General features: G+C 43.9%; 1 protein-coding gene, 2 long non-coding RNA genes and 1 pseudogene across 27 annotated transcripts; 3 read left to right on the top strand and 1 right to left on the bottom strand.

The window, feature by feature from the left end:
• Positions 1 to 1,436: 1,436 nt before the first annotated feature.
• Positions 1,437 to 4,566, top strand: LOC127334806 (G-type lectin S-receptor-like serine/threonine-protein kinase At2g19130; annotated as a pseudogene).
• LOC127334808 (uncharacterized) lies at positions 2,505 to 19,708 on the bottom strand. Of its 2 annotated transcripts, none has more exons than XR_007872435.2 (5): positions 19,247 to 19,708; positions 11,642 to 12,714; positions 10,716 to 10,793; positions 4,202 to 4,338; positions 2,505 to 2,620 (listed from the first exon to the last, which is right to left on the bottom strand). It is a non-coding gene; the product is annotated as an uncharacterized lncRNA (long non-coding RNA). The 2 variants fall into 2 exon arrangements; XR_007872440.2 differs by having other exon boundaries at positions 11,642 to 17,346.
• Positions 7,989 to 10,917, top strand: LOC127334807 (G-type lectin S-receptor-like serine/threonine-protein kinase At2g19130). The gene is made up of 2 exons (XM_051361342.2): positions 7,989 to 10,464; positions 10,664 to 10,917. Exons 1-2 carry the CDS (start codon positions 8,070 to 8,072, stop codon positions 10,717 to 10,719), a joined length of 2,451 nt encoding a protein of 816 aa, XP_051217302.1. The 5' UTR covers positions 7,989 to 8,069; the 3' UTR covers positions 10,720 to 10,917.
• On the top strand, positions 12,608 to 18,544 carry LOC127334811 (uncharacterized). Of its 24 annotated transcripts, none has more exons than XR_011752369.1 (11): positions 12,608 to 12,739; positions 12,823 to 12,953; positions 13,083 to 13,299; positions 13,407 to 13,468; positions 13,870 to 13,985; positions 14,146 to 14,271; positions 14,966 to 15,010; positions 15,144 to 15,795; positions 16,397 to 16,535; positions 17,028 to 17,264; positions 17,353 to 18,544. It is a non-coding gene; the product is annotated as an uncharacterized lncRNA (long non-coding RNA). The 24 variants fall into 24 exon arrangements; XR_011752372.1 differs by lacking the exon at positions 13,870 to 13,985 and having other exon boundaries at positions 14,146 to 15,010; positions 17,353 to 17,460; positions 17,570 to 17,696; positions 18,245 to 18,544; XR_011752374.1 differs by lacking the exon at positions 13,870 to 13,985 and having other exon boundaries at positions 14,146 to 14,589; positions 15,144 to 15,212; positions 15,725 to 15,795.
• Positions 19,709 to 21,204: the final 1,496 nt, after the last annotated feature.

Genomic DNA, 21,204 nt, shown 5'->3' on the forward strand with positions numbered 1-21,204 from the left:
TGGCTACCTCACCTCCGAATGTGACGTTCAGAAGAGTTTTACTTGGGCAAAAACGGTTAGCATGGAATACCCTGACCCACCGGCTGGAAGATATACACCTATCACCAGAACCGGATGAATTCAGGTGGAATCTTAATGCAAATGGCTCTTTCTCGGTAAAAACACTATACAATGCGATTCTTCATTCTGATATACCGGTTGATAATAATAAGAAAATTTGGAAGATGAAGATACCACTAAAAATTAAAATTTTCGGATGGTACCTTCGTCGAGGAGTATCCTCACCAAAGACAATCTTGTTAAGCGAAACTTGCATGGAAGTACACGGTGTGTTTTCTGTCAACACCTTTTCTTCAGGTGCCAATTTGCGAAATCTATATGGTCAGTCATCCAAGTAGCGTCTACCCTGTTTGCCCCGACTAGTGTGGCCAATGTCTTTGGCAATTGGCTACATGGTGTCGATACAAGGTTCAAGTTGCTTCTTAGGGTGGGGGCGCTGGCAGTCATCTGGGCGCTATGGCTAAGTAGAAATGACAAGATTTTTAATGACAAAAATTGTTTCCTATTGCAGGTTATATACAGATGCACGGCTATTCTCCGTTCGTGGTTACCTCTTCAGCGAGTGGAGAACCGAGACCTGTTTACGGAGGTCTGTACACGGTTGGAGGCTACAACGAGGGATACTTTTTCCCAACATGGGTGGCAGTATAGTCTACGGATTGCAGCTCCATCCACACCTTAGGTGTTTTATATTTTATCGTTCCGATATGTATTTTGCCTACTTTTTGTTTTATCAGATTGTTCTCTTGGACCTATAAACGGTTGTGTGCATCCTGATTATGCAGAGGCTGGATGTAATTGCTTATCAAAGTAATAAATCATTCTTTATCGAAAAAAACTTAATGGTCTACTACTTTGCCTGTCGTGGTCTAACATGCTCGCAGACAAACCTAGCTAAATTGCAGGCCTTAATCTGAAGTCGTCATCGGATAACCGAGAATCTTCTTACCTACAAGTTTCTAATAATGCAGGCGACTGCCATTAAGACTCACCACATAACAGGCGACTGAGCCGTTGCTGCAATGGACGTCACCTGTGCAAGACTAATTTAACCAGTAAGCGATCAAGGCTTTAGCCTAAAGATACTACATTTAGGTAGGTGTGATTAATAGAGTGATGGGTTCACAACAGGGTGAAAGCAATCGGCCGTTCAGCAGGTCCATTCCTGGCCCAAAGAACACGGCAGTACGATGTATATATCCTTTAAGAAGAACTATATTCCACAGTCACATAGACAATTGAGGTGTCGCCTGTACGCCTCAGTCTTATTCGGCATTCAACGGCAGCCAGTCACTGTGCCCCAACGGCTGCGTACGTATCACTCCACTGTCCTATGATGCAGCTGCAGCTGCAGCATTTTAATGCCAAACCTCAAACCCAGTAGCTGCCTTCCTCATGATGCTTCCTATTTCTCTGTCACATATAGTAGCTGTCCACTCCTCGTATCCTCACGCCCGAAGCAGCAATCCACCCTCTCCAAGTCCAAAGTTAAAGCAGCTGCAACTCCCCATCTCCAAAGCTGAAGCAAGCAGAAACTCCGGTAGTTCGCCATGTCGAACATGATGATCATCTTCTTCGGCCTCCTCTTTTCCCTGCATGTAGGCGCGGAGGCGAAAGACACCATCACAGCTGGGCTGGGACTATCCGGCAAGGACACCCTTATCTCCAGCAACGGCAAGTTCGCGCTTGGCTTCTTCCAACCGTTCAGTAAGTCCTCCTCACGCGATGCTTCCAGCTGGTACCTAGGCATATGGTTCAACACCGTCCCAAAGTTCACTCCAGCATGGGTTGCCAACGGAGATAAGCCTGTCGTCAGCCCCACCTCGCCGGAGCTCGCAACCTCCGACGATGGAAACCTAGTCATCATAGACCAAACCACCAAGTCCATCATCTGGTCCACCCGAGCTAACACCACAGCAAACAGCACCAGGGCCATGCTACTGAAAACCGGTAACCTTGTCCTGCAGAGCACCTCCAACTCTTCCCAGATCTTGTGGCAGAGCTTTGATTACCCAACCGATACCCATCTAGCCGGCGCAAAGCTTGGGCGGGACAAGGTCACCGGCCTGAACCGTCGTCTTGTTTCCAGGAAGAACTCGATGGACCCTGCTCCCGGCATGTACACTTACGAAATGCACGAGAAGAATGGCTCTGCCCGGTTCGGCCTTGCGGCGCACAACTCGTCCATACCATACTGGTCCAGCGGAGAATGGAACGGCCACTTCTTTGGTTCTATACCGGAGATGTCAGGTCGCCAGTTGATTGATTTTACCTTCATCAACAATGAAAAGGAGGTGTACTTCACTTATACCTTGCTAGATGAAGCGACGATTATGCGCTTTTCCCTGAATGTCTCCGGTCAAGTTAAGATACTGTTGTGGGTCGAGCGTGCACAGGAGTGGGTAACAGCCTTCAGCAACCCCGATGACCAATGTAATGTATATGGCGTTTGCGGACCTTTCACAACGTGTGGACAGAACAAGCTTCCTCACTGCAGTTGTATGGAGGGCTTCTCCATAAGATCGCCTGATGACTGGGAGCTAGAAGATCGGACAGGTGGCTGCATCAGGAATACTCCATTAGATTGCGGTATCAACAGCAACACCACAAGCATGCAAGACCAGTTCTTCCCTATGCCATGTGTCTCTTTGCCCAACAATGGCCACAAGATACAAGAAGCTACGAGTGCAGCTGGATGTGCAAAAGTTTGTCTGGGCAACTGCAATTGCACTGCATATTCCTATGGTAACAGAGGATGCTTTGTTTGGGATGGTAAATTAACTAATGTGAAACAACAACAATGTGGTAATGGCAATAATAACCAAGCTCCTCTTTATCTTCGCCTTGCTGACAAAGAGGTGCAAAGGCTGAAAAGCAACAGACGGCGAAGAATCATTGGGATTGTCATCGGTGCAAGTTTTGCTTTATTTGGCCTTTTGTCACTCCTTTTGCTACTGATGAGTAGGAGGTTGTGTTCTCACAGGATGAAAAATCTTCAAGGTGGTGGTGGCATTATCATGTTTAGGTACGCTGATTTGCAACGTGCGACAAATAACTTCTCTCAGAAGCTAGGGACAGGTGGTTTTGGTTCTGTATTCAAGGGGTTTCTGAATGAGTCTTCTGACATAGCAGTTAAAAGGCTTGATGGTGCTCGGCAAGGCGAGAAGCAATTCAGAGCTGAAGTGAGATCAATTGGAACCATTCAGCATATCAATTTAGTTAAACTAATTGGTTTCTGTACTGAGGGACAGGAGGTTGATCGTCTACGAATATATGCAGAATCGTTCTCTTGAAGCTCATTTATTTCAAAGCAACGCTACAGGCTTGAAATGGAGCATCAGGTATCAGATTGCTCTCGGGGTAGCTAGAGGACTGGTCTATTTGCATGACAATTGCCGGGATTGCATTATACATTGTGATATTAAGCCAGAGAACATACTCCTTGATGCATCATTCGTTCCAAAAATCGCAGATTTTGGACTGGCAAAGTTTCTTGGAAGGGATTTTAGTCAAGCTCTCACTACAATGAGAGGAACAATAGGATACCTTGCACCCGAATGGCTCAGTGGAACTGTTATTACAGCAAAAGTTGATGTCTACAGCTATGGCATGGTTCTGTTGGAGATTTTATCAGGAAAGAGGAACTCGGGTAGACAATGTACAACTGGTGATGATTACGACTATTTCCCTGTGAAAGTCGCAAATAAACTACTGGAGGGGGGTGTGGGGAGTTTAGTGGACGACAAACTACATGGTGATGTCAATTTGGAGCAGGTGGAAAGAGCTTTCAAGGTTGCATGTTGGTGTATTCAAGATGTTGAGTCTGATCGACCCACAATGGGTCAAGTTGTTCAATACCTTGAAGGTTTTGTTGAAGTCGACATACCCCCAATGCCAAGGCTACTTCAAGTTATTGCAGAGAATGCACTAGCAAAATGTAAGGAAGACTTTATTTACACAAACATATTAATTTGAGCACAACTTGCTGTACATCCTAGAAGATAAGCAGACATGATAAGCTTATCAGGTTTTTTCTCAAGTGCATTTTGTATAATACTGATAAAAGACTATGGCATGTAAGATATATTGGTAGCATGCCTAACTGTGTTTACTTTTATATGTGCATATAGCCGATTGGTACCTGGATCCAGTATCACAAGAGGCGGGGAAACTTGAAGATGTCGAAGGCAGCGCACAGCACCAGGTGGCTCAACCTTGACATGAAGACAGGTTGATGCAGTCATGGAGTAGAGTTTCCCTTCAGTGATTGTCTAAATCCTGGAATACAAGTGCCAACTTAGCATGTGTTTTGTTAAACCGCTCTGTATGAACTGATAAAAGGAGCTTGCTTCTTCCTAGTATTAATTATTTCTATTAGGTTCTGTGACTCAAGCTTACTGTTGCTGTTTGTAAGATAGAGAGGCAATTGTAAGATTTGATGTAACTTTCAATGCCACGCAATATGGCATACATGCAAAGTTTTAAAAAAATGCTAGTTCTTGTGCAGTTGCATCCAATGAGCTACCTAAGTTGTGCCCAATGCGGCAATGCCTAATAATAATGTAAAAAAAAAGTATGTGCTAATATTGCAAAGTCTTACGATGGCGGGGAAGTTTATGAATTAATTAGGTCAATCACATTACAGTGGATGGCAGGTAATTGTATATAACGCATTCCATCCTGTCAAGGGTTTTGCACAGCGACAAGATGGTTGCAGAATTTTATTTCCAGGGAGAGTTAACCACAATTCAAACCTATCCCAAAGGAAATCACAAATATCAAAAGTATTTTTTTTTCTCGAACACACACCTAAGCGAGTGTCTTTGTATATTAGAAGGAGCCGCAAAGAGGCGGAAAAAAGTACAAACTGTAGCAGCGCTACAAGAGAAAGGCAGAGAAACAAAAGAAAGGAACTAAAAGACAAGGACAAAAAGAAGAAAAGAAGAAGAAAACTATACATGGGTTAACATTTGTTAACCCAACGGCCAGGGACTCAGGGAGAGTCTGGAGGTCGAGCATGGAGAGGCCCCCAGTATATTAAAGGATTAAAGGATTAAATATAACATTTCAGATTGAGTGGAGGGCCCCAGTAGAACGCGCTGCCTCTCACACAAACATGTTGCATATGAAGGTTATCGAGAAGTTGCAGAGCAGCAAAGAGTCATTGTTCCAGACACCGCCGTTCCCACAATTGTAGTGAGTTAACATTATCCAATAAAATTATCCAAAAACTCTTGAGTTTAAGAATTTGCTTTTTTAGAGCAATGTACAGGAGCTAGAGTTTGTAATGAGACCTGTGTCCCACTGGTAGCTCTGTGTTACTTATGGAACAATGTGATAGCTACATCACCTTTTCACCACATCATACAACAGAACTGGACTGCAGGGTGAAGTAGTTATCAGTGGAAGGTCACACTGCATATCCTCTGACTGTCTAACAAGCCGTGTGGCAAGTAAAGTGGTACAGTAAGAGTCCACTCTTGCTCACTCGCCACTCGTGACTTCCATTGCCAGGGCTGTGCACAGGGCATGTCAGGACCGTACATGTAGACGAGATGGGCCTTGCCGCCTTGGGCCGTGCTGGGAGGCTAATGGATGCAACGGAGTATATAGAAGAGTGTTGCTGCATAGGGAGGGACATCGGAGAAGTCTGAAGAAAGGAACAGAACCAACTCTCCTCGCTTCCTCTCTCTGTTCCCGGAATTCAGGCGTCGACCATGCCTCATGTCGGCAATCATACCGGCAAGGGGGCGGGGTGTGACAATTTGGTATCAGAGCAAGATTCCTTCCACAAATTTTCCTCCCCAAAATCCCACCCAGAAAATTCCCCTTTTTTTTATTAGATTTGGTTTTCAGTGGAGGTTGTGGAGGCAATGGGTGAGGCGGAAGCAACGATGGAGGCGAGACTAGCGGCAATCACAGCAAGCCTCAATGAGTCGCGCAGGTTGCTTGCTTCTTCTGCTCAGCGATTGGGAGTCAAGAAGCAGGACATCACGTCTCTGTTTGCCACCACCAACACATCGTTGTCCGCGGCGGATCAAGTACCCAAGCAGCCAGGGATCAAGCATTCGCCTCCCTTGCTTATCTCCATGCATCAGGTCGTAGGTGCTGGTGTTCCACATGCGGGTGCCATCTTCGTTTCTGCCATGCCCACAAGATGTTTGACATCAAGCTTGGCCGTCAAAGACAGCAGCAACCATTCTGCAGTCGTGGTTCCATCCTTGGGTACCACAGAAGCAACGGCCCTCATACCAGCTGAGCTCTCGCTGGACAAGCAGCTGCAGTCAAGCATCGACCTCAAGTTCAACCCTGCGTTGGGTTCTCGCCAAACGATCGGTGGCTTCGACCATGCTGTCATGACCCTTACCACTGGGCTTATCTCTGCGGACGTCATTGATCCTTCGGAGACCTTACCTATTCGTCAACTGCAGCCGCTAGCTGTCCTTAATCCTGAGAAGCGAGCATTCACCATGTGCTCAACAAAATCAGATGGTGTTTCCACTGCTAATCATTGTTGGCCTCTTGGAAGCAGTAGCAATGAGAAAAATGACATGTCCTGGCATCAGCGATTACAAGAACCATGCAAGTGCAGGACTTTATGTTCATTCTTTTATGCATCAAGCAATGTTGAGTCGCAATGGGATCCTGGTATCCACCAAAAGGGGTTAGAATGCTTCTTGAAGCAAGATCAACAAATACACACTGGGCTAGCTTTGCTGGGAGGCTAATGGATGCATCGGAGTATATAGACGAGTGTTACTGCACAGGGAGGGACATCGGAGAAGTCTGAAGAAAGGAACAGAACCAACTCTCTCCCTCCCTCTCTCCCTCCCTCTCTCCCTCCCTCTCCCTCCCTCCCTCCCTCTCCCTCCCTCTCCCTCCCTCCCTCCCTCCCTCCCTCTCTCTCCCTCCCTCCCTCCCTCCCTCCCTCCCTCTCTCTCTCCCCCTCTCTCTCTCTCTCTCTCTCTCTCTCTCTCTCTCTCTGTTCCCGGAATTCAGGCGTCGATCGTGCCTCACGTCGGCAATCATACCGGAAAGGGGGTGGGGTGTGACAGGGCAACAGGGGAGAGACTATTTACTGGTTCCAGTTAGGCTTCCACAATTATACCGAGTTAATGATAGCAACAAAACAAATTGTATCCAAGTGGTAGGTTTGACACCATAACGGACATTAGGTTGCCAAAAACGCCCAAAACACGAAGCTGCTAGAAGTGGAGAATAACGTTTTTTTAGATCAAGTGGAGAAGAATGTTGCCCACAAGCTGAAAAAAGTCATATTATAAGTACTACCTCCGTTATATATGAAATGGAAGGGATTTGCAAGGTGATTGCAATGATACCATTTATACATTTTGAATCCATATAAGTTGGTAGATATTAGTGGTCAAAGTTGTGCATCAAAGACCGTGCAAAAAAAGGCGTGCCTTATATCTTGGGACAGAGGAAGTATTATTCATTATACACCGCTGTTGTTTCTGCAGCTGATTGAGTCTTCTAACATGCATGTGTTCCCACCCATCACAATTCTTTATTATATGTCCAACTTTCTGTTTGCACAGTTGCAAACATGAGACGTGATGAGGGTCAGTCTCCGATTCCCATATACCATATCCAGTCACCAATGCAAGAGCACGAGTGGATAAGAGCACGATCTTGGACGAGGTCAACGAAATGGAAAAAGTTACAGTGTTAGCCATCTTGTTACAAGCAGGCATTATTATTATTTTCATCTAGGGTGTAACATGTGCAGTCATAGAGAGGGCTACCAATCAGAATCATTGACAACACCTACTACCTTTCACACGTATATTTTCTTTTAAGTACTGGATTTTAGAAAACATATCAGACCACTTGATTAGTAAATTAGGATATCTATCATTGTCATAAGAGGAGTGCTTGACTGTGCTACGATGGGTTGGTGTTGCTTAGTGTTTTATGTACCCAGTTCTAACTAAACTTAGCATCCATCCCATACTTCTCGACTCTGCTAGCTCTACAAGCTGTTCAGCATGCACCTCTTCCTCACCCTTCTCGGATGTTTCTTGTTTCTACACTTACTTCAGTGTTGTGCTGCCATGGACACCATTACATCCAGGCAAGCACTTGTCGGCAACGACAGGATCATCTCCAACAACGGCAAGTTCGCTCTCGGCTTCTTCCAGACAGGCAGTAAGTCCTCCCGCAACACCCTGAACTCGTACCTAGGCATATGGTACAACAATGTCCCCAAGCTTACACCAGTATGGGTCGCAAATGGTCATAACCCAGTTGCAGACACCACCACATCAGAGCTGATAATATCCAGTGATGGCAATCTTGTCATCTTAAACCGAATCACAGCATCCATCATCTGGTCTACAAATACAAATACCACAAGCAACAATAACATTGCTACGCTATCGAACAGCGGAAACCTCATCCTAGAGAATTCCTCAAACTCATCAGATGTGTTATGGCAGAGCTTTGATTACCCCACAGATACCTTCCTCCCTGGAATAAAACTTGGTTGGAATAAGGTCACTGGTCTGAATCGCCGTCTGGTTTCTAGGAAGAATTCAATTGACCTAGCTCCTGGCAGATACAGTTCAGAATTAGACCCAAGTGGTGCCAATCAGTACATCTTGACACTGCTGAACTCTTCCATATCATATTATTCGAGCGGGCTATGGAACGGCCAATACTTTCTATCAATACCAGAGATGGCAGGCCCCTTTATTGTAAATTTTACATTCGTCAATAATGACCAAGAGAAGTACTTCATTTATAACTTACTAGACGAGAAAGTCATTTTCCGCTATCTGTTGGATGTCTCCGGCCGAACAAAAACGTTGATTTGGCTTGAAAGCTCACAAGACTGGGTGATGACCTTTGCCCAACCCAGAGTTCAATGTGATGTATTTAATGTTTGTGGACCATTCACAATTTGTAATGATAATAAGCTCCCATTCTGTAACTGTATGGAGGGATTCTCTGTAAGATCGTCTGATGACTGGGAGCTAGATGATCGAACAGGCGGCTGTGTGAGAAATACTCCATTAGATTGCAGTATCAATAAAAGCAGAAGTACGCAAGACAGGTTCTACCCTATGTCATGTGTTGTATTGCCCAATTACAGCCACATCATAGAAGATGCAACAAGTGCAGATAAATGTGCCCAAGTTTGTCTGGGAAACTGCACTTGCACTGCATATTCCTATGGTAACCATGGATGTTCTGTTTGGAATGGCGAAATAATAAATGCGAAACAGCAACAATGTGGTGATACTAGTAATACTAACAGAGCCACTCTTTACCTTCGCCTAGCCAACAATGAGGTGCAAAGGTTGGAAAGCAACAAAAGACGAATAACCATCGGCATCGCAATTGCTGCAAGTGTTGCTTTCTTTGGTTTATTATCACTCTTCTTGCTACTGGTGATTAAGAGGATCAAGAGATTGTCTGTTCATAGAATGGAAAACCTTCAAGTTGGTGAGGGCATCATTGCATTTAGATATACTAATTTGCAATGTGCAACAAAAAACTTCTCTGAGAAGCTAGGGGCAGGTGGTTTTGGTTCTGTATTCAAGGGGTTTCTAGATGACTCTACTGCCATAGCAGTTAAAAGGCTTGATGGTGTTTGTCAAGGAGAGAAGCAATTCAGAGCTGAAGTGAGATCGATTGGAATCATTCAGCATATCAATCTAGTTAAACTAATTGGCTTTTGTACTGAGGGTGATAGTAGGTTGCTTGTCTACGAACACATGCAGAACAGTTCTCTTGATGCTCATTTATTTAACAGTAATGCTACAGATTTGAAATGGAGCATTAGGTATCAAATAGCTCTTGGGGTTGCTAGAGGGCTGGTCTACTTGCACGATAGTTGCCGGGATTGTATCATACATTGTGACATTAAGCCACAGAACATCCTTCTTGATGCATCATTTGTTCCAAAAATTGCTGATTTTGGGATGGCAAAGTTTCTCGGAAGGGATTTTAGTCGAGTTCTCACTACAATGAGAGGAACAATCGGATATCTCGCACCTGAATGGATTAGCGGAACTGATATTACAGCAAAAGTTGATGTCTACAGCTATGGCATGGTTTTGTTAGAAATTGTATCAGGAAAGAAGAACTCAAGTAGAGAGTATACAGCTGGTGATGATTATGTTTATTACCCTGTCCAAGTAGTAAAAAAACTACTGGAGGGGGATGTGGTGAGTTTGGTGGACAACAATCTACATGGTAATGTCCATTTGGAGCAGGTGGAAAGAGCTTTGAAGGTTGCATGTTGGTGTATTCAAGATGATGAGTTTGACCGACCCACGATGAGTGAAGTTGTTCAATGCCTTGAAGGTCTTCTTGAGGTCAACATACCCACAATGCCAAGACTACTTCAAGCTATGGCAGGGAGTCCACACTCAACATGTAAGTACGGCTTTATCTATGGAAACATCTTAATCCGAGAAAAAAAATGTTGTAATCAAGAAGAGAAACAGAGATGTGCTAAGCACACCGGGTTTTGTCACGAATACTACATTTTTTACATTGCTGATGAAATCCTATAGAACATCAGCATTCCTTGCTATCAATTTCTAACTGTGTTTTCTTCTATCCATGCAAGTAGTTGATAGGAACTTGGAAGAAGCTTCACAAGAGGCAGGGACGCTGCAACATACCTGAGGCTGTGTGGAGCTTCATGAAGACAGGTTGCTGCAACGATGCAGCAGAGCTTCGCTGCAGTGATTGTCTAAACCCTGAAATACCAGTGGCAAGTTAGCATTTCTGAAACTATATGAACAGAGATAAGGCAAACTGTGTTCTTAAGCATATGTTGTTGTAGAAAACATAGCAATCATTTGGACTCTCGTGAAAAGTCAATGACACTCTTTAAGATGGAGGCGTGTAGAGAAACACATTGAATTTTTTAAACCCTTTTTTAAATAGGTTATTAGTTGTATACGTGCTCTTGCAAAAATGGATGCAGGCACTGATAGAGCAACGATTTGACTAGTGCCGGTTGCATGTTTTGTTTCCAAATCATTCGTCTTCTTCGGCTAGTGGCAAGAAATTTGCCGTTTCAATGAAGAGAGAAAATCGGCAGAGTGTGTACCAGGTGACGACTGCAGAAGGTTTGAAATGCTCATAAGAAAACCAACAGAAGACAGACAGGAATATGACAAAACAATAGCATCTAAATATGCTAGCACACAGCTTCTGGTAGCAGCATCTATCCTTATCTGCAATCTAGTGTCTGGGGCACATTTACCCTTGAGAAACAAGGGATGGAAAATGCCACAAACATACCAGAAAACTATTAATTCCATTTTCACAAACTAGGCACTTTGAACCAAAAAAAAATCTGTTCAGAAATACTTACCACTTCCCCAATCCACTTCAACTCGCGCACATTCAGCGAAAAGTCAGGCGGTGGGACACCGCAGCCGGCCGAGTCCGGCATTGGCGCCAGCGCCATCGGGCATTCGTTGCAGGGAGTGGCGCAGCGATGACTGATGGGTTAGGTTTCTGTGGATAGGGAGAGTCACACAGAGGTCTGACTGCTAGAGGCGGCGGATTGAGGACGAGGAAGAGGGTCAGCACTCACCGACTCAGGAACAGGAGCAGAGAGGTAGTCGGAGAGAGGAGGTTCCGCCGAGGAGCTCATCGCCGGCGTGGCGAGAGGAGGGGTGCGGTGGGAGTGGGACCTAGCTGCAATGCTAGCAAAAGCGGACCATCGGAGGAAATCGGTTAGAACGGTTGGAACGGCGAAGCATCGATACGATATGTTCTGGTGCCAGATCCAAGTTCAATCTACAGATCGAGTAAAATTATGCACGGATGATGATCCAACTTATTATTCACACTGAAAATCTACAGGAGAGTGGGTATTCCGCGGGAGACTTAAGTACTTTTCTCGATGTGTGGATAGTGTTCGGCTTTGAAACTGTACATCATGATAAGTCTGCATCTAAAGGTATAATAGATGCCCTCCCATGGGGAGCTCACAGCGATTTCAGCTTCTTAGCCACAGGATATTGTCAACTAGAGCATCTCATCCGTCCATTTCAGTTAAGATTTTTTCACAGCCCACTAGATCAAGACATGAAATGGTGAGGTTCTACCCACCTGTCACTGCACGCGGGCCCTTCTTCTAAATGGACCATCTTGTCAGTTGCCTGGGTGGATGCAGGACACATCCCTATGGGTGAAAATCCTAGCTGACCCTGATTGGGCAGCTCCACACCCAATCCCACGATCTCATCTCTTCCCCTCACTCTTTCCTCTCCCCAATCCTCTCCTCTCTCATCTCCTCCAATCCTCTCCTCTCTCTCCTCTCCCCAATCCCTACGCATCCTCCTCCAAATCCCATAGCGCCTCCAGCGGATCTTGCGCTCGGCCTCGCCGGCGAGTAGCCCATCGCGTCGCCAGCGGGTCTCCTCCACATGCCGGCCGCCTCGCTGGGCGAGCAGAAGAAGAACGCCATGGGGTGCGCGCTTGACGAGCGGGAGCTCCGTGGTGAGCAGCGGCCGCTGCATCTGGTCGGCGGCGCGGCTGCACCGGCGGGTGAAAACCCTAGCGCGCCGCCTCACAGTCCCGAACATCCATCCTCGTCACCTTTGTCCTCAGCTTCCAGTCTGCAAGTGGAAGATGAGGCGGAGACCAAGAAGTAGAACCCGACTGCAGGATAAAGAGGAGACAAAAAGTGAGAGCTCTCCAACATCTGTACTAGATAATTGATTTTTTGATATTTCAAAGCTAAATCAAATTATTGGTATACTTATACAGGTGACTTTGAAGCTAATCAATTTCAGCCAGAAGGAACTCAAAAATAGTGTTGGCAGGGGATATTACCATAATGCAAAAATATGCTGCAAGTCAATTCAGGTTTTCCAGGTCATTTATAATTTACAAACCACGTAAGAAATAGTGACTGTGTGTCCTTTAGTAGCATCGTATGATATCTTCAACATAGGAATTACTTGTAGATTCTCCCATATTCTATCAAAAGATGTATGGTTCCATTTTACTTATTAACTGTATTTCAGATTCCGGTAGTATTAAATATGGCAGAAGACATAGCATGAGAAGACCTTTATCTGAAGAAAAAGATGAAAACCGATGGGCATGGCCAACATTTTCCTACGAAGAAAACAAATAAGGTTGCGGTGCAAGGTGCAGAGGTCCCCTGCAGCGTGTGGAGGTGGTTGGCCTTGGCCAGGTCAAGTTGTCGATGCCGGTGACCTCTCTATATCCACTCCGTAGGTATATGAGATCCTTACCTTGCCTCTTCACCATCAGCTTTGAACTACATATCTTTTAAACTCCACATTTCTATCTTGATGTATGATTCTCTATGATTTTATTGTCAGAGTTGGTGTTCCTCATTCCCTTATCTGAAAATTCATTAGAATAAGGCCACTTGCGCATCCAGGTAAACCTCCTGGTTCACATTTTGTCTCTTTACACTTTCTTGACGCAGTTTACTGCTATTTCTATACCTATACGGAAAATTTGTTATAACTGATTTGTTTCAGTGGTTTGCTAAATAGCGTGACAAAACAGAGACATATGGACATTTTCCCATAATGTACTTGATATTTCAATCCACCTAGGACTACTGTATGTCATGAGCCTGTAAATATCCTCGCAAGGTCTACTTTGCTTATGGTGCTTATAAAATCTAAAAAGTAATATGTTAAATACCATAGGAAAACTGAAATTCCTCCTAGAGATAACATCATCCAACTATTTTATTTTAGCAATTGATACTGATTTTGAACTCTGAATTTGAAATCTACATGTTTACATGTATGCCCACATGGCCTTTTGTAGTCTGGCCTGTCTACTGGTTCACGTTGTCCTCAAAGAGGGTTTGCCTTCCAAGCCGACTTCAGTTGTGAGAAAATGGCAGCTTATCTGGAGTTAACAGGGTGACAGTTGTGTTTAATGTACATACCCTGTTTTTTTTTTCCTCGCTTCCATATGTCAACTAATAGTTTTCATACTTATGCGCTCATATTAAGTGGACCACTCTTTATGCTTTTAACATGATTGGTAGCTCTGGACACTGATGTGTACTGTTTACCACTGTTCTCCTTTTCTTTATAGTTTTATGAAGGATTGTCAAGCTAAAAATAAAGGATGGAGGCCATGGATATCTCTACTAAAAGTATTGCATGGCGCCATGACATCTTCCTCTTCTCGTATGGCGCCTGCAGATGGCGTAACCTTCAGGTGAGATCCTCCTCCACTTGAAGTGTTTGCTATTTTTTCATGAAAACATTCACATTTCGAGTAGTTTTTCATCCCTTTTATTATAAATCACGGAGATGGAGATACATATTAGGGAGTAAATTTGTTAATATACTTCTGAAGGTTGCAGCATGCACAAAAGAATTTGGTGGTAAGCTTCCATAGTTTTTTTTATAGAAGAACAATATTTAGTTATATCATCCTACTGGCATAATGATATGTTGTCTGTGTTGATGGAATTGACCATCAAGCTGGAGAGGCTCTTTAACCAGCAATACATATATCGCCTGACACCATGGGGTATGTCTATTTTTATTCCTGATTTATTTGTGGTTGCAGCAAGGCAGATTATGTCTTCCTGGTCTACCTATTAATCTTTGCCTACTACCACTGTTGTGGATTGGAAGTCCATTTTTCTTACACTGAAGCCTAATTGTGTGAGATTTAAGAGATTGATTAATGACATATGATGTGCACTTTTGTAGCTGTGAGGGAGGATTGAAGTGAAGTTACATCATTAAACTTGCAATGCTTCTAAATATCTGCGAATTATCACCCTTTATTGGTTGCTTTTCTTGATGAATAGCTTCAACGATGACAATTTGAGTTATAAATGACAAGTCAGTGCTTAATTTTGAAAACCGTAATTTCTTACTTACCTTCTTGATCATTACAGGGCACCTGCAAGCAAGCTCCACCAGAATCTCTGTTTCCATTACAGGTCGGTCACCTTCTCCAAAGTATTGAAATGTTATGGTGATGTGAGTGGCTCAACAGGCCATTGCGATGTTCTTGCATTGGTATATTATTCTATATACCTCTAGCAAATTAACTCAATTCGGTGTGCTCTGCAGTTGTAGGCGAAGTCTAAAATAGCTCCGAGGCATTCTGCTCTATTTGAGTATTGCAAAGCACTCCAAGAGGTCTTTGTTTTCTTTGCTGGAGTTATTCTTTGCTAAATTTAGCAAATATGTATCATTTAAAATAAATTTAGGATGATTGGAATGCAAAAGTGGTTCTTCTGGCTATAGTTCCTACTTGTGCTGGTATGGAGTTCAGTTCACCATTATTTTGTTCATTTGAATGACCACAGAGTGTACTATTTTACCATCTCTGATAAATCAAAATAGTCTCTATAATTCTCCTATATGTTTTTCCCATTTCGGCTGTCAGGTTGCAGGCTTGCAGCTTATTTTTTGTTACTTCGTCATCGTAATTGGAGAGGTTTCCTGTGTAGCTCATTGAGGGTTGGGACTGTATTTTTGCCTAAAACAAGATATCCCATGCCTTTTTTCATTAATGTTTCTATGGTTTGGGAAAGTTCAGTCTTTGGCTTTGGCTTTGGCTTTACCTTGCATGCCACATTGAATCTCTATTTTCTCTATATCTCATTATCGTCAATCGATTTCTTATCATTAATTTCTGATGTGTACAGTTGGTTTAATCTCGGTGATGAAAAATAAAAAAGAACTACCTTTTGCAATACATGCATGTTTGCTAGAAAGGGTACAAATCACTGCTTCGCTCTTGAGTCATTCGTTTCATTGTATACTCTGTTTCATGGCTGCTGCATATTTTTAATTGAAGCTTCCAATTATTTGACAGTAAAGTAATATTTAATCCAATTTCATAAATACTAGAAACATTGTTTCTAAGCGGCAAATTCTTAATTGATCTATTTTCATCGTTCATCACAATTATATCTTATATTCATACTGGGCATTTGGCACCCATGTCAGGGTCAAAGCTACATACAAGACTGTTTACCCCCGCGGGAGACCGAATATCTTAGAAACAACATCCTAAAAATTTGGCGCCCATGTTGTACCAACAACCGGTAGAAGCTTTCCCTGGCAGGGCATGTACGTAGCTGAGACCCTGTGTGCTTTACTCAGGTTACCCCAAGTTGTGAACCAAAGGAAGACGATATAGGGTTATTTCTTGGTCCTTTGTGGGCATGATTTAGTTTAGTTTTTGTGGTACATGCTTGGGACTTGGACAACAAATCTGGAGCTAATAGTTTACCCAAGCTACTTCATTAACGCCTTTTCTTTTGTTAGATTCAGATTTACTATATGATTTATGTAAGTGTGCTGTCATGTTGCAGGTTTGCAAAGAGGAATTTAGATGAGTATGTATTTCTTGGCAATCAGCTGCAGGTGTATATGCACCTTAGTTTGAGAGATTTTTGGATACCAAGAAGAAACTGAAGGTCGGGAGAAATGAAGTCCTCAACTAAATAAGATGTATGGTTTCACCATTTTCTAAAAAATATCTGCATCTTATAATTTAGTGTTGTGATGATAAGAATAAGAAGAATTTGCAGTTAGGGAAGGAGGTCCAGGTTCAAGGACAATAAAAAATGATGTAGTGTAGCATGTCTAATTTTTCAATTCGAAGCATTTAAATGTAGATTCATTTGTATTGTTTCCTTATCATTGTTTTAAAGAAATTCCAATGGTACTTGAGCACTCCTTGCATATTTTTTACCATACACCCTCATATGTCTATATCTTTTTTGTATCCTTCTGTGACATGGATGTTGATACAAAACATGGATAAATTGGTGGCAGCCATATATCGTACTGCACATGATTAGCTCCAAAGTTGAGTTACTCAACTATATTTACCTGTATGGAAAACAATATCGAGCAAAAAAAAATTAAAATAATTTTCATATGTTATGTTATTTGTCAACATAACCCCTGATATTGCGTCGTCGTCCTCACCGGAAGCAGCACCGCCTCCGCCCCGTGCGGCGTTGTCGTCCCCATCAAGCCGCACCAGAGGGAGATGCTTAGCTGTGGCCACACAAACGGATGGGGACGTCAAGCCAAGCTGGTGGCTGGCGGCCTACCATCGCGTCAACTTACACAGGATAGGAGAGCCCTCGAAAAAAAAAACACAGGATAGGAGCAGAGGAATCTTGAGCGCGGTGTCCAGACCTGGAGTGGAGGACATGGGTCGCCATGAAGGTTGCAGGCCACAATACTGATTGTTTATGCTTTTTTCCCCCACATCCTTCCTTGAACATCTCTTTCTGACTCCAACCTCGATCTGCAGCAATTGCCCCTTCGTTGTGAAGTTACAGGTGTGTATAGAAGCTTTTTGTGTAAATGCCTACGAGCAAAGACCGCTCCTGGAAGAATGCTCACAACTCAGCTTGAATTTGTAAGTTAATTGTCCTCTCAGATGCACCCCTCTTGATGCTTTATATGTTTCAACATGGATTCTTGGTTCCTATAAATTTACAGGTTATGATGTTGTGATGAACTTGCAGCAATGAAGTGATTTGGGTAACATCTTGCTTTTTAAAATGACTTTCATTTACTTCTGTGGCATTGAAGGAGCGACGCAATTCCTCCCAACTACAGAATTTGCAGCGGCTGAAGATGCTAGAAGTACAGGTTATATTGTCTTATGAATTGTCTAAGGAAGTCTTAAATTATTTATCTGTTGCTTGACCAATGGTTTGTCGAACTGAAACAGTATGGCCATGTGCCCATGTTATTTCTTTGTTTGCCAAAATAAATTTAACTTCCGATCACAAAATAAAAGAATGTCCACGGATATCTCTTCGCATTGGTTTAATTCTGTATCCTGAAATAACTACTGACAATGACTATTGATAAAGCTGTTATGAACACCCTCTTAGTTACAATCATATTTTGTGAAACTGCTTTTACACCAACTTACCTAGAACTGGTAATGAGTATATATTCTTAACGCTTAATGCAATGCAGATTTGTAGGGTATCAAAAAAGAAAGGTATTGTTAGTTGTATTCTGTTTGTAGTAATGTGGTAGTGCCCGGAATTAGATGTACCATATTCTCATTAGCTTTGCCCTAAATAAGAACTATTAGAAAGGTTTGGGTGTTACTTCAGTTACAATTTACACTGTCTTCCTTTATTAAATAGGTATCTTATGTCTTGCACTATTATTCCTTTCTTCAGAGATAAAATGCTTCATGTGATGAGTGGTGTAATTAAATTGAAGAGAAACATGAAGAAGTTTGATGGCACCCATTCTTAGGTTGAAAATTGAATGTCCGATCCATTATTTGCTCTTTTTTTTTGCTTTATCACTTTATTATGTAGTTCCTGATTTTGGAAGATGTATTATCTGGTCATCGCTTGCATTTGACTACATTTGTGCGATTTGTAATGTAATTCATCCAGTATACGGGTTATACATTTGGTAGCAAATTTGAATTTTCTCGGATATACATATATTTGATTTATTCATTTGGTTTAGAGTCCAATCTCTTGGCATGTGCTATATGGGATGTACTTAAACACCCTTTTAAGGGTCTTATGTTGGTGGGCTGGTGGCCGACAATCTGTTCTTGTACTTGTGAGTATTGTAGAGTGCTACAGGTGTGCCCTCAGATTAATAGTATACATTCAGTATATTTAGCTTTCTTTCAAATTGCGCAAATATTTAGCTTTCTTTCAAATTGCGCATTTGTTTCAGTGCTCAATAGGTACACCAATGTAACACGATAACTGAATATTGTACTAACGATGTGGCCTGCCTGCCTAACACCAACCAATAATGATACTAGAATCGTGTTGTAGTGTAGTAGGAGACATTTCGTACAAGTTTAACTAACCCAAGAGGGTATAAAAACAATAGCCAAAAGTTGAAAAGCTGGAAAATACATTGTGCATATTTAGAAATTCTTCTGGAATCTTTCTTTTTCTAGAAGTGCCTTCTGAAATGAACAGAAAATTTCAGGAATTCTTCAGAAAATACTTTTGCATGCCATGGTGAAGGGATCTTTTTACAGGCTCGTTTTACCAATTTCAGTATTCCGGTCAGCTTGAATTTCACTCCGATGAAGGAAGCAAGCTGGACCGCATCACTTCCGTGCACAGCGAACATAGCTAAGTGCGTGCGCACACTCACAGCAGCAGCATTAACTAATTAAGCTAAGGTAGGAATCAGTCACTGACCTGTGCATTCCTCTGGCGAGCTCGAGCAGCGCCCTGACCGCGGCCATCCGCGCGCCTCCTCCACCCTCCCCCGCGCGTTCACAAGCATGGACAGAGCGTCGGTACGACACCGATCTCCAGGAGCACCTGCTTCGGCCGCTCTTGGAGCACGCCAGCCTCCCGATCTCCGCCGCTGCCTCCTCCTTGTCGTCCCACGACCCCCCCCCCAAAGTTCAGCCGCCTCACCGCCCTCCTCCTCGTCGCCCCATCGCTTCCTGCCGCGGAAGCCATCACTAGCGTGCGTGATGAGATGTTGGCACCAATCGATCAAGGAGGTGAACGAGCTTGGGGGGCGAGGGTTCTGGTGTTGGGTAATGATTTCTTTGGCTTGAAGAACGATGTGTTGGGTTAGGTTCGTGTCATTTCCGTCGACGTGTAGACACCTAGGCTAGGCACGAGATTACCTGTACGCGGCCGTGTTTGTCGTTCTCGATAATGGACGAATCTGTTTGCGTCCGTGTGGTCCTAAAATGCTTCACGAATCAGGTCCAGTGATCCGACGCATAATGATCGGACCGTTCGCGAAGACGCAAACGCGATACATATTTGCGCCTCGGATATGTTGGTGGACGTTATGCGGACCTGCCATCGCCCACACCACCGACACCTCCGCTCCCACCCTACCGACACCTCCGCTCCCACCCTACCACCGCACACAGCCTCACCGCCATGGGGATGAAGAAGCACGACTCCGAGGCGTCCGACAGCGACACCAAAAAGGCCATCGCCGCCTCGTCGTCGAACACTGCAGCCGCCGCGCTGGCCTACCACAACGAGGAAGACAAGGACGAGTCAGATGACCTTTTCGCATGCATCTTCCACGAATGGCAGGCGGCCAAGGCGGAGGACCGCCAGTTCGACCTCCCGCCGGCGATAACCGACGAGGAGATCGAGAAGCTCGGTCTCCTCGTGTCGCAGGTGGACCAACCGGTGCAGCCACCGCTGCCCCGGTTCGCCACCGACATCATGTCGCCGGACCTCACGGAGGAAGAGGCCCTACAACGGGCGCTGCAGAACTCGGCCCCGCAACCGCCACCTCCACCTTCATGGTTCAGCCCGTGGGCTGCTCCACCTCCACCACCGGTGTTCAATCCATGGGCTGATCCACCTCCACATCCACAGCCGGTGGCACATGCGTTCAACCCGTGGGCTGCTCCACCCCCACCGCTGGCGGCACCGGCGTATGTTCCACCGGTAGCCAGATACCGGAGTTCATTGTGCTCGACGACGAGGAGGAGGAGTAGGCGCAGGCGTTACATGCGCCTTTTAGTTTATATTTTTTTATTTTCCTTTATTCACTATTTAAATTATGTTTTATGTTGAAAAAAGTCAAAATCAAAAAAATGTGTCGTGCCCTTGGCGGCAACCCGACGCAAACGGACGCGTGGTCGACTTCGACCATTTGGACTGATGCAAACGAACCGAAATACGTCGCCCCGTTGGAGAAGCCCTAAGTGCTTGTTGCGTGAACAAGATCACGAGTACAAGAAAAAGCTTGCTAGGGGATGGTTTTTGTTGTTGTGAGACATATGTTTTCATTCCATGGAAAAGTGTTCAATATCTGTATCGTAACTGTTCTGGTGAACGAAAACACGTCAACGCAATTTGAACAATCTTTTTTTTAAAGGGTGGGTCTAGAGGATCCCGGTGGCACAATCATTTATGAACACGGGGGTGGCGGTTAACTCTCAAAAGAGGTGGAGGAGCTCTCGAGAGGGAGAAAGGAAAAAAGCAGGCTTTTCCTACCAAGACTATTGGAACAATCTACTTTCTAACTTAGAAGATCTAGGAGTTAGGCTTAAACATGCATGTAAAAAACATTTGGAGAAGATGAGGAAGGATTACTTCTATTAAATGTAACACCAAGGTACATGAGTGCATCTTTATTGTATTGAACTTGAGTTAATCTTCAACTTTTT

The sequence above is a fragment of the Lolium perenne genome, chromosome 2, assembly GCF_019359855.2.
Source record: "Lolium perenne isolate Kyuss_39 chromosome 2, Kyuss_2.0, whole genome shotgun sequence".
Lineage (NCBI taxonomy): Eukaryota > Viridiplantae > Streptophyta > Magnoliopsida > Poales > Poaceae > Lolium > Lolium perenne.

Excerpts from the sequence above, each read along its gene's own strand:
- LOC127334807 (XM_051361342.2), top strand. The coding sequence starts at position 8,070 with ATGCACCTCTTCCTCACCCTTCTCGGATGTTTCTTGTTTCTACACTTA. Across the intron at positions 10,465-10,663 it reads AGGGAGTCCACACTCAACAT|TTGATAGGAACTTGGAAGAA; the intron begins GTAAGTACGGCT and ends CCATGCAAGTAG.